General features: G+C 45.1%; 2 protein-coding genes across 3 annotated transcripts in view; both read left to right on the top strand.

The window, feature by feature from the left end:
* The window catches only part of SLC27A4 (solute carrier family 27 member 4), a 45,108-nt gene extending 43,989 nt beyond the window's left edge, over window positions 1-1,119 (top strand). For both annotated transcript variants that reach the window (XM_083597313.1, XM_083597314.1), the window contains exon 15: window positions 191-1,119. The gene's annotated coding sequence lies outside the window, so the exon portion shown is untranslated. The remainder of the gene's footprint in view (window positions 1-190) is intronic.
* Window positions 1,120-8,880: 7,761 nt separating this feature from the next.
* URM1 (ubiquitin related modifier 1) overlaps window positions 8,881-15,207 on the top strand; it is a 37,499-nt gene continuing 31,172 nt past the window's right edge. The window contains exons 1-2 of the mRNA XM_083597471.1: window positions 8,881-8,985; window positions 14,145-14,215. Coding sequence (XP_083453597.1) covers window positions 8,951-8,985; window positions 14,145-14,215 — 106 coding nt within the window. The 5' untranslated portion in view covers window positions 8,881-8,950. The remainder of the gene's footprint in view (window positions 8,986-14,144; window positions 14,216-15,207) is intronic.

Raw genomic sequence — 15,207 nt, 5'->3', positions numbered from 1 at the left:
GAGCTGTTCGACAGTGGAATTTGCTGCCAAGGAGTGTGGTGGAGTCTCCTTCTTTGGAGGTCTTTAAGCAGAGGCTTGACAACCATATGTCAGGAGTGCTCTGATGGTGTTTCCTGCTTGGCAGGGGGTTGGACTCGATGGCCCTTGTGGTCTCTTCCAACTCTATGATTCTATGATTCTAAGTTCTCAGCTACCCACTTTTGATTTATCCTGGTGCCCCCAGTTTAGTGTCCTTCTGGGGCAGCTTTCACCAGTGTTGTACCTTCTGGATGTTTGGGACTGCAACTCCTACCTGCAACATCTGGAGGACAACAGATGCACAAAGGCTGTTCCTGGGGTATTGTGGGAAACTGAAAGGATAGCTAGACTTAACTGTCCTGTGCTTCTCAGAACGCTGCCAATGTAGCCAGGTCAATCTGCCAGGGCCCCCTGGCCATGGAGGGTGCCCTACAAGAGGACCGTTTTCCCAGGCCTTCCTCAAAACTTTCTGACAGACATGTTCAACAGTGGAGCACGCTCCTTTGGGAGGTGGTTGACTTTCCTTCCTTGGAGGGTTTTAAGCAGAGGCTGGGTGGCCATTTGCCAGGGATGCTTGAGTTGAGATTTCTGCTTTGCAGCGGGTTGGACTAGATGACCGTTGGGGTCCCTTCCAACTCTATGATTCTGTTATCCTAAACCTGAATCTCAACTTGGGCATCTCATTTCTGGTTGCAGGAACAGGTCCTCCTAATGCCAGTTTGCATATTTTAAAACGAATCCATTGTTTTCTTTGTGGGGTTGTGTATTTGCTTTTATTGTTTGTTTGGGGTTGTTTTTTTTTTAAATCAATGCTGTTTCAACATTTACTCAGGGAACATGGTGCAGCAAGAGGTGTCAATGTCTCTGTGTGTCTGCTTTGGGAGGCCGTGGAGAAGAAAGGGGGTACTTTACCTACCATATGTGTGTGTGTTTTTCCCTGAATTGTAAAGTAGGGAAAATTGTGTTTTACCTCTGATGCTTGCTCATGATCATCACACGACATCTTCTGCTATCTCGAGGCACCATGGCTTGTGATTCCTGCAGTGGAACTAGGGAAGAAAATGGAATCTTCATGTCTAATAAAAGAGGATTTCAAATTTACTTGCCATTGTTTTCTTGTTTTCTTCTTTTGCTATGGGTAGGGGATGGTTTGCCCTTCAGCTAGATCCCAACTTTACAGGTGGCATTTTATTCAATGTGAAATATGTTTGCCTTGGCTTCCAACATGTACCCCTTCCAAGGCCATGGGCAAAGCAATTCATAAGATCGCATAAAACAAAACAAACCACTTATTAAACATAAATATTTATAAATTACTTATTCAAAGAGCTCTCTAAGTGGTGTGCATAATAAAATGTTGATAAAACCCTGCTAAAATTCACAGAACTGGAGTGTGGGTGGGTGTATACACACATACCCAGAGACACATATTAATAATACAAACAACAACAATTTTTAAGTTGGATTTCTCAAAAGCAGCCTAAGGCTGAAATATAAAACATAGATAGCTTCAAGCCAAAAACAACAATCAATCTATATGGTACTAAAAGTACAGTGGTACCTCGGGTTAAGTACTTAATTCGTTCCAGAGGTCCATTCAAACTGTTCTTAACCTGAAGCACCACTTTAGCTAATGGGGCCTCCTGCTGCCGCCGGAGCACGATTTCTGTTCTCATCCTGAAGCAAAGTTCTTAACCCAAGGTACTATTTCTGGGTTAGCGGAGTCTGTAACCTGAAGCGTCTGTAACCTGAAGCGTCTGTAACCTGAGCTACCACTGTATAGAATTGTGTCCCTAATAGAGCAATTGGTTAGATTGGAAAATGTTAAATAGATCAAAGAATTGCCTTCAATTTTATGTATACATCTTTTATTACAAGTGCATATTTTTAAAATGCCGTTGGTAAGGTGCTGTAACTCAGTGAAAGAGCAGAAGGTACCAGATTCAGTCTCCAATAAACGGCACTGAGCACGAAAGGCAAGCAGCCGTAGGAAGTGGTGTCTCCTCTTCTATAAAAGCCCACCAATGGAGTGTAATAACTATAGGCTGGTCACCAACACCCCTGTCTTGGCAAAGGTGGTGGAGAGGGTGGTTGTGAAGCAGCTGAAGGTATTCTTGGAGGAGGCTGATTGTCTAGATCTGCTACAATCTGGGTTCAAACCCAACTTTGGAACCGAATCAGCCTTGGTGGCCCTGATGAGTGACCATTGCTGTGACCATTGCTCCATCTTTCAGCGGCTTCTGGTACTATTTGTTTACCATTGTATCCTTCTGGACTGACTCAGAGGGATGGGCATCATAGGCACTGCATTATGGTGGTTCTTTCCATATCTTCAGAGTGAGTGCTCCTCAGCACCTTGGCACTTGACACTATGAGGCAGGGAACTACCCTCTCTCCAGTGCTATTTAACATCTGTTGGGAGCGGCCGTTAGGCACTTTGGAACAAGCTGTCACTAGTATGCTGATGACAAACAGCTCTGCTTCTCTAGATAGGTGTCTGAGCATAGTGGTGGACTGTATGAGGACCAATAAACTGCCTGAATCCTGGGGAGATTCTTTGGGTGAGTGGTTCCCATATCCAGGAAGGTGAGCTACCTGTTCTGCATGGGGTTGCACGCCCTCAGAAGAAACAAGTGTGTTGCTCATGGGTGCTCCTGGTTACACCTTTGTCACTTAGAGGCCCAGGGGTCCTCTTTGGCTAGGCTTTGTCTGGTTCGCCAGCTACAGCCATTCCTGGACAGGGATAGCCAGGCCACTGTAGTCCACACATTGTAATGTGCTTTATATGGGACCACCTTTGGGCTGTGTTTGGAACCATTTTGATTTTTTAAAACTGAATTAGTAGTAGAGGCAACCCTCCATTTATGTGTTTTCAATATGTGGGCAACTCTGCGCATGCGCATTGTGCCAAACCTGGAAGTGACCCCAAAACATCACAAAAAGGGGCAGGGCAGGGATGAAAGTTTGCGGCTTTTTCAATGGTGTTTCAAATATAAGCAATTTCACTTAAACGCATGGTGCTTTGGAATGTAACCCGTGAGTAAGGGGGGCGGGTTGCCTGTATATAAATATTTTAGTAAATAGATAAAATAAGAGGCTGCCTTCCTTGCCTCAGCCACAGCAGTGTCTGTGTATTATCTTAAAAAATGGGGGAGAGGCCATAGCTCACGGACAGATCATTTACTTTACATGCAGAAGGTCTTAAGTTCGATCTCCAGGGCCCTCTCTGAAACCATGGACAGCTGCTGCTAGTTGGTGGAGACCAACTTTGGCAACCTGGTGCCCTCCAGATGTGCTGACAGAAGTGGACCTTGGTAATCTTTTGTAATATGGCACCATGGGTGAGGCCAAAAATTGGCACCCCCAAATGGATCTCCTCAGTTATGGATTTTCTCAATCTTATGCCCTGTGTGAGGGAACTGCCCACACCACGCTAAATCTGGGGCTGGGGCTCACTGCAGCCGATGGGAGCCATTGTCCAAAATGCCTGGAAAGTACGAGCTTGGCAAAGACTGGTATAGACAAAACCAAGCAAGAAGAGCCAATGGTCTGAATCAGTGTAAGACAGTCTCCCAGGTTCCTGTGTTCCTAAAACAAAATAAAGTCTGCTTCTTTCATCAGAAAATAAGATTTTACCCATGTAAATATGTAATTAATAATTAATAACCAACCCATCAACATAGGTAAAAACCCCAACAATATTATTTATGTGTATCTAAATTTTAGGCACATGTAAATTCAGGAACATATTATAAATGAGAGATGGGGAAGAGAGAGTCCTAGGTTGGCATCCACCTGTCTTGAGAGGCAATGGAGTGAGCCTCCAGGGATGAAGTCAAGCTGCTGTGTTAGCAACACCAAAGTGACCTCCCTGGGGCGCAAGCCTGGGTAGTGTGTAGGGAGGTCCTGGGCTACCCAGATGGCAAGACCCCTCTCTCAGCCTCACTGATGTGGTCCAAAGGAAAGCAGAGCAAGATGTCTGGCAACAGCTTGGCTGCAGAAGTTGCCAGAAGGAAGTATACAAGGCTCCATCCAACTGCCTTAGGGACTCTCCATTCCACACTTGTAGTGTTAGCCTTTTCTTCTCCCAAAGATATCCCACAAGGAAGTATAAGTTTTAGATCAGAATTTTCCTTCTTCTAGATGGGTTGCCTTCCCTGGCTGATGAGCCCCATCTACTCCTTGCTTTCCCACAACAGCACATGCAAAACCTGCCTTCTTGACCACTGGACCTGCTGTTGGTCTCATCCATGATGGGGCTATTTTCCTCAACTTCTTTTTTTTAATGTAAACTTCTGCAGAGGGCATGAAAAGCCAAAGTATATCGGTCTTCTGTGTTCATGCACACAAATTTACAGACTTGTGCACTAGAGTAAAGATGCAATTTCTAAAGCTTTAGGGAGTGGTTAAATTTGTTGACACCCATTTGCTAAGAGACAACTCTGCATCTCCACCAAACAAAGGCAATACAGTGGTACCTCGGGTTAAGTACTTAATTCGTTCCGGAGGTCCGTACTTAACCTGAAACTGTTCTTAACCTGAAGCACCACTTTAGCTAATGGGGCCTCCTGCTGCCGCTGCACCGCCGGAGCACGATTTCTGTTCTCATCCTGAAGCAAAGTTCTTAACCTGAAGCACTATTTCTGGGTTAGCCGAGTCTTTAACCTGAAGTGTCTGTAACCTGAAGCATATGTAACCTGAGGTACCACTGTAAAGGAAAGCAAAATAGGGATAGCGTTACCCAGGAAAACTACCACCCTCCCTTGACAAAGTTTGCATTTATAGAATCGTAGAAATGTAGAGTTGGAAGGGACCACGGGGGTCATGTAGTCCAACCCCCTGCAATGCAAGAATCTTTTGCCCAATGTGGGGCTCAAACCACACAACCCTTAGATTAAAAATCTCATGCACTCTGGCTGGCCTTGTTGAAGAAACCACGTTATTAGCAAGATAACCAAGGGATGCAGGGCCAAGGCGAGGGCAGCGAGCGGCCTGCTTCCTGGCGGAGAGGAACCTCCAAGTGGCCTCTGGTTCATCTATAAAAGGGGAGGGGATGGATGGCAAGCTGCTTTTGAGTATCACTTTCAGCCATTCTGAAGGTTAAATGCCTGTTTAGAGCCCCCTATTGAAGGGCGGAGGTGGGGTTTCTCGCATTGTTTGAACACCCTCCAAGCTTTGTTTAGCTGCTTTCAAGGAGCCTGTGAATTGGGGGGTGGGGTGGGGGAAAGCGCAGCATCCACTCCCCAAGCGGCTCCCCCTGGGCTCGAATAGAAGGGCTTCGTCCTCGCAGGAGAGGCTGGCTGTTTCCTGTGAGGCCTCAGTAGGCTGGGACTGCCCTGCTTTCTTTGAGCAGCAGTTTAACCCAAGCTCAGAGGCCGGCCTCCACCTTACTGATCTCTGCTTGACACCCAATTACCACATGAATGAGACAGAAAAAGGTTTTAACTCCCCCTGACCTTCCTTCCCCCTCCCCCTCCCCCTCCCCGCCATATCATTTCTCCCTCCCATCCCCCTACCCCCAGACCCCTTTTCTCTGATGCAGAAGGGAGTTCAACACAGAGACAGGGAGAAACCAAACAAAAGCCCCAGAGCCAGGAACCCTTCATTGTCATGGCCTGCAACAGCGGCTCCAAGCGCTCTCGTCTGTTACTCAAAGGCTTCGAAGTTCGACTTGCTGCTGACTGTTTGAGGGTTCCTCATAATGCTTCATTGAGAAATAACCGGCTCCTTTCGCAGGCGGAAAAACGTGGTCCATCAGCGTGGCCTGCTAAGTCACGCTGCATGAAATGTCACTGTCCTCCCTCTCTTAATTAAAAATGAAATATATGCCACTGTTATATTTGTTGCAGGTCATCTGCTGGAAAGAACGGTGTTGGGTTAAAGGGGAGCCTAAACGCAACACAGTGCAGGGTCAGGCCCTACCAGTGGGGCACTAGGTGGGAGTGCAAAGAACAGGCGCCCTGTGAGTTTCTACCAACAAAAATAGGGCTATAGAGTCATAGTCAAAGAATTGTATAGTTGGAAGGGACCCTATCTAGGCCAACCGCCTGCAATGCAGGAATTCATATACAGTGGTACCTTGGGTTACAGACGCTTCAGGTTACAGACTCCACTAACCCAGAAATATTACCTTGGATTAAGAACTTTGCTTCAGGATGAGAACAGTGCGGCAGCAGCGGGAGGCCCCATTAGCTAAAGTGGTGCTTCAGGTTAAGAACAGTTTCAGGTTAAGAACGGACCTCCAGAACAAATTAAGTTCTTAACCCCAGGTACCACTGTACAATATTCCTGACCAGCATTCTTCCATGCCAAGCAGTGCTGACGGCTTTGCCATTCTATGTTGCATTCCTGTGTTTGGCAGTGGCCTTTGTGGCACTGCTTTCGGAAACGGAGTGCAACTGTCGGAGAACATTTCATCTCAAATTGGATATTGTTCCAAAAGTTGGGTGTCCCCCTCTCTCTGCCAAGCGGTAGCAAGAGTCCATGGAGGCTCCAGGCACTCATGCAGGGTCTGTGTTCCTTTGGAGGACTGAGACATGGCAGAGACTGTCGCAGCTTTGAGAAATATGGTTTATTCACCTATTTGCACCTTCAGTCTGCATGGAGGGGGTCCAGATCATGGGTAGGCAAACTAAGACCCGGGGGCCAGATCCGGCCCAATTGCCTACTAAATCCGGCCGGTTCCAGGAATCAGCGTGTTTTTACATGAGTAGAATGTGTTCTTTTATTTAAATGCTTCCATCTGCAGTACTGAAGGGTAGATACAACAATGTACCATACAGTGAACACTTATATACCCTTGTGAAGCAGAGAATGTAGAAATGATGAGGCATTTTTTTTTGTATTGTTCCTTTTACTGTGATATCCACTGTAAATTTATTAATTCAGTTTTACAAAGTATACCAGGAAGATCTGAAGTGTTTTATACTGATTACCTCTTGGCTGACCAGTTTCCTGAGATTACTGCCAAGGCAGTTCATTTTTGTGTGGCAGCAATAGCTTGTTGACACAGGATCTTAATTTTAAAATTATCAGCACTTTATGCCGCTTTTCATCATTTTAGTATATAATTTTATATTTTTCACTGTTTTATATTCTACATTGTTTTTAATTTTATATTTAATATTGTATTTAATTGTACATTATATTGTCTTTTATGTATGCATAATATTGCATTATATTGTGTCTTTTTTGTATTCTGTTTTCTTCCTACCTTCTTACTGGTCCTTGACCGAACCAAATATACTAGTACTACTATGCAATGCTCAAATAGATACAATAGAAACACAGGGTTGTTCTCTGAGCTCATTCAGCACCTGCAAAGTGGGAGAGAAAGTCTCCATCTCAAACCCCCAAAAGATACCTTCCATATTTCTTGCACTCCCAACTCAGTCCGCCTCAACCAGCATAGCCAATGAACACCTAGGAATTTGGGAGCTGCCGTTCAGCAACATATGTAAGGTCTCAAATTCCAATTCCCCAACCTATATTTTTTCAAAGCCTTTAATACAGTGGTGCCACACCATACTGGTGTGGCAGGAGAGGATGGCAAGTGTGGCGGGAAGATTCAAGGACAATCAAAAAAACATTTAAACATTACAGTGTAGTGTGGTATAGTAAAGTAAATAAGAAAGATCGGAAAAGAGAAAGGCTTGGGGTGATGAGTTTTTCTCAAATTAGACCTAATATAAATGGTATTACCCAACAAAAGCAAGCCCATACCTCTCATTGAGTTTGTAGACATACATAAGGTACACACAGGAGGTTTGTTTATAATTACATTTTGGGAATGATTCATGTTCTCATGTAGCTGCCTTGTTTTTTTAAATTTCTGGGTGTCCCCATGGTCATATTATAAAGCAGTTGTGCTCCATGTTACAAATCAAGCCCTGCTTGTTTTTGTTTGTTTGTTTTCCAATGTATTTCTTATCAATAAAAAAATTGGTGTGGCACAAAAAAATTGTATTCCGAAAGTGTGGCCCATAGAAAAATGTCCCAGAACCACTGATTTAATATGTAACAAGCAGCTGAGTAGGTGCAAGCTAGGGGTTGAATTCTGGTGCTGGAGGAGCCTCTTGAGAGTCCCATGGACTGCAAGAAGATCAAACCTCTCCATTCTGAAGGAAATCAGCCCTGAGTGCTCACCAGAAGGACACATCCTGAAGCTGAGGCTCCAATACTTTGGCCACCTTCTGAGAAGAAAAGACTCCCTGAAAAATACCCTGATGTTGGGAAAGATTGAGGGCACAAGGAGAAGGGGACAACAGAGGACGAGATGGTTGGACAGTGTTCTTGAAGCTACCAGCATGAGTTTGACCAAACTGCGGGAGGCAGTGGAAGACAGGAGTGCCTGGCGTTCATGGGGTCATGAAGAGTTGGACACGACTAAATAACAAGGTGGTTGTGGGAAGAATGAGAACTACCAGACTTTTAGAAGCCATCTGAAGGCAGCCCTGTTTAGGGAAGCTTTTAATGTTTGATGCTTTACTGTATTTTAATATTTTGTTGGAAGCTTCCCAGAGTGGCTGGGGAATAAATAAATAAATTTATTATTATTATTATTATTATTATTATTATTATTATTATTATTATTATTATTATGGTCCAAGATAACAACCTGTGTTTGCAGCCATGATTTCCAGGGTATAGAAACTGCGGGACCTAAAACTGATCAGCAAGTCTGATACTTCTCAGATACGGCTGGCAACTTTTTCGGACACCCTGGCTACCAGCCAGAGCAGGCAACACTGATCTGGCCGGGCCATCTGCGTGGTTCCATCCAGGGCAGAAGGCGGCTGCTCCGAGCCTTTTCAAAACGGGCGGGCGGGGCCAGGCCTCTTCCGGCGCGCCGTTGCTCGGCAACCTCCGCCGCCCACGGAAGCAGACGCGGCTTCGCGCTTCCGCTGCGGGCAACGCCGTTCCCTCACAAAAGATGGCGGCGCCCTTGTCTCTTCAGCTGGAGTTCGGGTAAGGGAGGCGCCATCGGGGCGGCGGAGGGTTTCCTCGCCGAGATCCCGCGTGGGGAGCTCAGCCGGTGAAGGGGGTGCTTGGTCTGGGGGTGGAGGGTCTGGGTTTGGGTTTGGGGTGAGAGTGTTCTTTTCGGGCGGGTGGAGGGAAACGGGGGTGCCATTGTTTCCCATTTGGTTTCTAAAGCTTCCTTTCTTCGCCCTCACAGGCTACTCTTCTCCCACATAGGAATCTTTCCTCGCCCCGCCCCCCACGCCCCGCACTCCCCAACAGCAGGGACTCAGGACAGTCGCTTGTCCCCGCCTCCCACAGCAATGCAGGAATCGCATCTAAACACAGGGATCACACAATGACTCCTCTCAACAAGGGGAGGTGACAAATCATGGCTTTTAGCTTAGGAAAAAGGAAGCCAACAGGGAACACAGGGGAGGGGCGCAAAGTTATGCACGGTGCGGAGAAAGTGGAGAGGCATACACTTTCCTCCCTCATAAATACATACAATATATTCTCATTATTTGTTTAAAAGCACCATAGATTAAAAGAGGGTGCTGTGTGTGTGTATACTTCTTGATTCCCAGTGGTTTGTCGGGAGTGGAGTTCATACTGGGGCAACCTGGTGGTGATGGGGACTAAGAATGGGGTGCCTAGAGACTTAACAGGCAAGGTAGATTTCCTCCAATCAACTTAAAGTTACTTGTGGACTTTAAAAGGGTTGGGAGGCAGAGAACTGAAAATGAGACTGACTGTCATTGGTGCTTGTGACTATGCCAAGGTGGCAGATTCACAGGTTTCATGAGAAGGAAAGCTTGCATGAAGATAGTCCTGTCCAGTTTTGGCCCACAAATGAGGCTTCCTATTCTAGGAGTGAAGTGAAGTGGGTAAGAATTTGGTTATACTAAAGAAAGGTATATAAATAATAAAATTTGTGTCAGATTAAAGGAACTTGATGAAGAGAAAGGAAACTACAGGGCATCATATACTAGTATTGTGTCATTTAACTGTTCTCTGTACATTCAAAGAGTTGTTCCTTAAACTCCCCCACCCCACAAAGAATCCATTTTCTTTTAAAGTCAACGCTGGTATGTGTGAAGTAACAATAAAGAATGATTTTGAGCATATGCAGAATGGCCATTTTCTCAGTAGGCATAGGCAGAACCAGTTCCTACATACGTGCCTTTAGTGTTTCAGGATAGAATACGGTTGGGGACCTTGCAGCCCAGTGGTCTAATTAGGGCAGCCAAATGGCAAGTTCCTATCAGCCAAGTCATTCTCGCCTCCCACATACTTAATGTTAGGTGTGGGGCAGGTAAAGTAAACAGGAGGTTGCAGGCACCACCAATCAGTTGACTGCTGGGTCATGAGAAGCCCTTTTCAGAGCACTAGCTTGCAGTGGAAGGTATGAGTTCCAACACCTTTTGTTTTAGAAATGTAGAAATTTAGCACCAGAAGGAACATAGTCTGCCACTATCCTTTAAAACAGGTTGCTGTAGCCCCCCAGGTTTTTCTGGATTTCAACCTCCCATCAGCTGCTTCCAGCACAGCCAGTGGCCTGGAATGATGAGAGGTGTAGGATAGCAAAATCAAGAGCAGTGTTTACCAAACTTGGGTCTCCAGCTGTTTTTGGACTACAACTCCCATCCTCCCTTGCCAGCAAGACCAGCAGTCAGAGATGATGAGAACTGTAGTCCCAAAGCAGCTGGAGATCCAAGTTTGGGAAATACTGATCTAGAGGGTCACATGTTAGCCTCTCCTGATTTTAATGGTTCATCAGGTTTGATCCACGTATGGGATGGCTGCATATTCCTGCATTGCAGGGGGTTGAACTAGATGATCGTCAGTGTCCCTTACAATTCTATGTCTATGATCCTATTTGTTGAATAAAGAGCTAGACATTTTAAGGACCACAAAATAATTACATTGTAAACAACCCTGTGATCCTCAGACGAAGAGCGGCAAAGAAAATGAATGAATGAATGAATGAATGCACAAAGTGGTATGAAACAATATTGCATCATTAGTGCCATGTTGGTGGCTCTGTCTGGAATGTATTTCCTTTCTCGGTAATGTTGAAAGGGAGATAAAAATCCAGCTAGGCATCAGACATCAAGGTGCTTGATGTTTAGTTTTCAAATGCTGCTTTCTGCATTGAATAGTCTGAAGTCATTCTGTAGTTAAGTGTTTATTATAAGGTCTGTGAAAATAGGTCTCAGAGGAAAGTAATGAATGAGTCTGTCAAGCAGTCTTCCTCACCCTGGTGCTACAAATGTTGTAATCCAACTCCCAGTGTTCCTGACCATTGGCCATGTTGGCCAGGGCTGATGAGTTGTAGTCCAAAGCATTTGGAGATCACCAGACTGAGGACATCTGCTGTAAAAGTTTACAAAAAGGCACTCTTGTTAAAGAGGGGGTTTGAACATCACTTAGCCTGGCGTGCTCTGGTCCATGGGGTCACGAAGAGTCGGACACGACTAAACAACAACAATAGCAAAGCATACATGTGAAGGACAGGACTCTTTCCACAATGGGAATAGACTGGATTGCAACTTTTGACTATATACGTAATCAAGAAAGGAAGGGAATCAAGCACGCAACATTGGCATCAAAAGGGAAGCAACACAACTATGAAAAAGAGAAATGCCAGTATCTCTAGTCCTGAAAAGTTTGTGCTATAGTGAATATGTTGAGCTTTTGAAATATCACAGGTATAGGTATAGAAAGGAAACAAATGATCCTTCTTTAAACAAACAAGCCCACCTGTGACTTTGCAAATGTTTCCCTCATTATCTGATGATGTCCCCTCTCTCCTGCAGCTGGCCATAACTGTCTCTGTCTAGTGGTAGTGCATTAACTAGAATGGTGGGTCTTGATGGGGAAAACCCGGGGGAAATTGCACTCTCAGTGAGCTAGGATATGAATTCACACTTATCAGAACCAAACCTGCTATGATAATGTAGATGAAGTGCCTTAGATACTGTTTACATATGTTAATTTACAGAGGGGCTGCCGTGTTTTTCATAAAAAGAGCAAAAGGGCTTGTAGCACATTGAAGGCTGACACATTTATTATGGCATAAATGTTTGTGGGCTGCAGTGGAGAAACCTGTGGCCCTCCCAGTTGTTGCTGGACTCCCAGCTCCTATCAGCCACATCTAGCAAGGTCAGTGGTCGGGGATGATGTATCCAGCAGCATCTGGAGGACCTTAGGGTCCACATCCCTGATTTACATCCTAGAGGGGTACACTATTAAACTTAAATTCAGCCTTCACCAACATATGCTCTGGTTCAGAACTTCCATTGTGCTGCCTGGAGCCACTTACAGTCCAGAGCATCTGGAGAACATTGGGCTGGTGGAAGCTACTTCTGAAGAGATTTTAAGAGGTGCCCCATTTTACTATGTAAATGTGTGGAGAACATTTAGTTGAAATATGGTATATAAACATTCTAAATAAACTCCCCTTCAGTTCTAGTAGCTACCTTTCTCCAAACCTTGAAGGGTTTCTTCGACTTAAATAAATAATGTCCTTCCTCCATGCTCACACCATCTAGTACATCGTTTTGAGACAACTACTCCGCCCATGCTAGCCACTGTAGAACTGATTTCCAGAAAAGCAGTGTTTATTTGGTCCCCCCCACACTTTTCTTGGAAGTGCCTAAAAGAGTGCTCTATGTGTTCACATTGCAGCTGAGTTCTCCCCCCCAGCTAGTATGCTACAGAAGGACCTTATCTCCCATCCCAGTATCTGCAATTAACACAAAGTGTGAGCTTGTTTTCACAGCAAGCAGAAAGATGCCTCTTTCCTATCATTGGTAGGGATTGTTCTCGCTCATGAATCTCCAGATTTGTCTAACATTAATAACTGCTACTTCAGTTTTCAGTTAACCGTTTTTCTTTTTTGTTGAGCCTAGATAGCACTAACAGAGCAATCCTTGGGGAGTGTGGCTTTGTATAAGTAATAGCATTGCAGTGAGCATTACAAAGGCACTGTTGTGCTGTTCCATAGTACAGCCAAAAATCTCCCTCCACGTAACTAGATTTAAAGGGACTGGGTCTAATGCTAATATTTCACCGTAAGTATTTTGATAATTCTTTTTCCATATCTCTCGGTTAACATGGCAGTCATGAAGCATGTGGATGCCAAGAAGCCAGAACCAATTAATTGCTGGAGTAGATTTTGATGATGGCTCTTTTCCTCATGGCTCCATGGTTAGATGTTGCCTGCTCTCCCATCAATCTCAGCTGTGTGTCTTAGGTAGTATTCGTGCCTTTCCCAACCTGGTGTCCTCCAACTGTTGTTGGACTACGACTCATCATCAGTTCTAGCCAGCATGGCCAAGGTCAAGTATGATGGAAGTTATAGTTGAGCAACACCTGAAGGGTGCCAGGTTGGTATGTGCTTTTCTGGAACTCAGTGAGGTTTTTCCTTGAGTGGGTATATATAGAATTGATGATGGTTCAGGCCTGTACTGAACAGATTCCTCAACTGAAACTTTCTCTATATGTTTCTTCTCGTCCTTCTGAAATGCTAGAAGATGCTTTATTTACATTGTAGTTCTCTCTCCTGTGCCTCTTTCCCTAATACAGCCTCTTCTCCTTATATATGTATTTTTCTTTTAAAACTGAATTGGATTGGTTTTCAATGGGGCTATCACCTAATTAGATAAGTTGCAGAGCCAACTCTACTGGTAGGCAAAGTGAGGCTTGGATGGCAAATGGGGCCGCTGCTACGGAACAGTGGTGGCAGCCCCCTGCAGTTGATCTTTCTGAACCCCCTTAAGAAGACAGAGCTCAGTTTATCACACACCCTGCTATGTGCCCCCTAGGCTGCCCCTTCTCCCCTCTGTTAAGAGGGAAGGAGGACAACCATTGAGGAATAAGATTCAGTTGCCAATTGAGTAGGCTTCTCTCTGTGAAATGAGAGGGAGTAGGTTGTATCTTGTCCTTTTCCTCAGGTGTCAAATTGTCTTGGATCAACCCTGTATGCTAAGTCAATGAGTTATTTTATTGCATTTGCACATGAAGTAATGCACATGAAGTGAGGGGTATGTAGAGGGGAAACACCTTAGTTTTTAATTATGCATGCACTATAAAAGGCTGGTGCCTCTATGATTTTTGTCTTTCAGAATGTTGCTGATTATGTGTTTCTTGTCTTAAATTTTCAGAGGTGGAGCAGAGCTCTTGTTTGATGGGATAAGAAAACATCAGGTGACTCTGCCCAGCCAGAAAAAACCTTGTAAGTATTTTGACTGTTCTGTCTTCTTCTGGCCCAGACTTGGTTCTTATCGATGGACCAAGATGAAAATGAAAACCTGTTCTATTTGTGAAGCTTTTATACTCGAGGTCCAGTGGCACATGGGAAACTGCCTTTTGGTAGATCAGACTATTTGTCCACTTCCTAGACATGATGGCTCCTTGATTTTGGGCAGAGAAAGCCCTCTCCAGTTGCCTGCAACTCAGTTGCTGGCTGTTGCGTCAGAGCCTTACCTACCCATACTGCCAAATTTGACATTGCTGTGATGTCAGGGGGTGATGCATTCTGAAGCCCTGGAACTTCGAAGCACAGCATGGCTTGTCTGAAACAGTTCCATTCTGTTATTTGAATCTCCAAAAACCAGAGGTTCAAGTAGCAGTGCTGGGAGGGAAAAGGAGTATCCATGCCTTGGAAACAGCTTTTCCCTCATGGAGCAAGAAGGGATGATGGATGATGGGAGCATGTAAAGGGACAATTGGGAGCTCCCTTTAAGCCATTATTTGCTCCACATCGGACATTTTTTATGTCAAGTGTAGGGTGGTGGGCATCGTTTACCCAAAACAGCCTCATGGCCCAAATGGGGAGGTCTGGCAGGCCAAGTTTGGCCTGGAGGTTCCACACCCCTGCTTTAACTGGGGGAGCCAAGGACCTTCTTCAGGGAAATCAGGTGCTCAGCTGCTGCTTCATTGATCCAGGTGGCTTCTGGTCCATATTCATGCATGTTTCTGGGCAAGGATATAGTGAAGTGCTTTTGGTCTGCAAAATGAAGGCTACTGCAAAGAACAAAGGGTGACTTCTCACACCAACCCCTGGGATTAGACAGCTTCCTGGAGGTTAGCTCTATCAGTGACTATTGCCTATTATAATAGGGCTTCCCAATACAGAGGCAGTATTCCTCTGAAACACCAGCTATTGGGGACCGAAGGCAGGAAGTTCCATGGGCACATCATGCCCTGTTTGTGAGCCTCTCAGAG

Source organism: Podarcis filfolensis (genome assembly GCF_964270895.1).
Source record: "Podarcis filfolensis genome assembly, chromosome: Z".
Taxonomy (NCBI): Eukaryota; Metazoa; Chordata; class Lepidosauria; order Squamata; family Lacertidae; genus Podarcis; species Podarcis filfolensis.
This window is presented reverse-complemented; position numbering and strand designations above follow the sequence as displayed.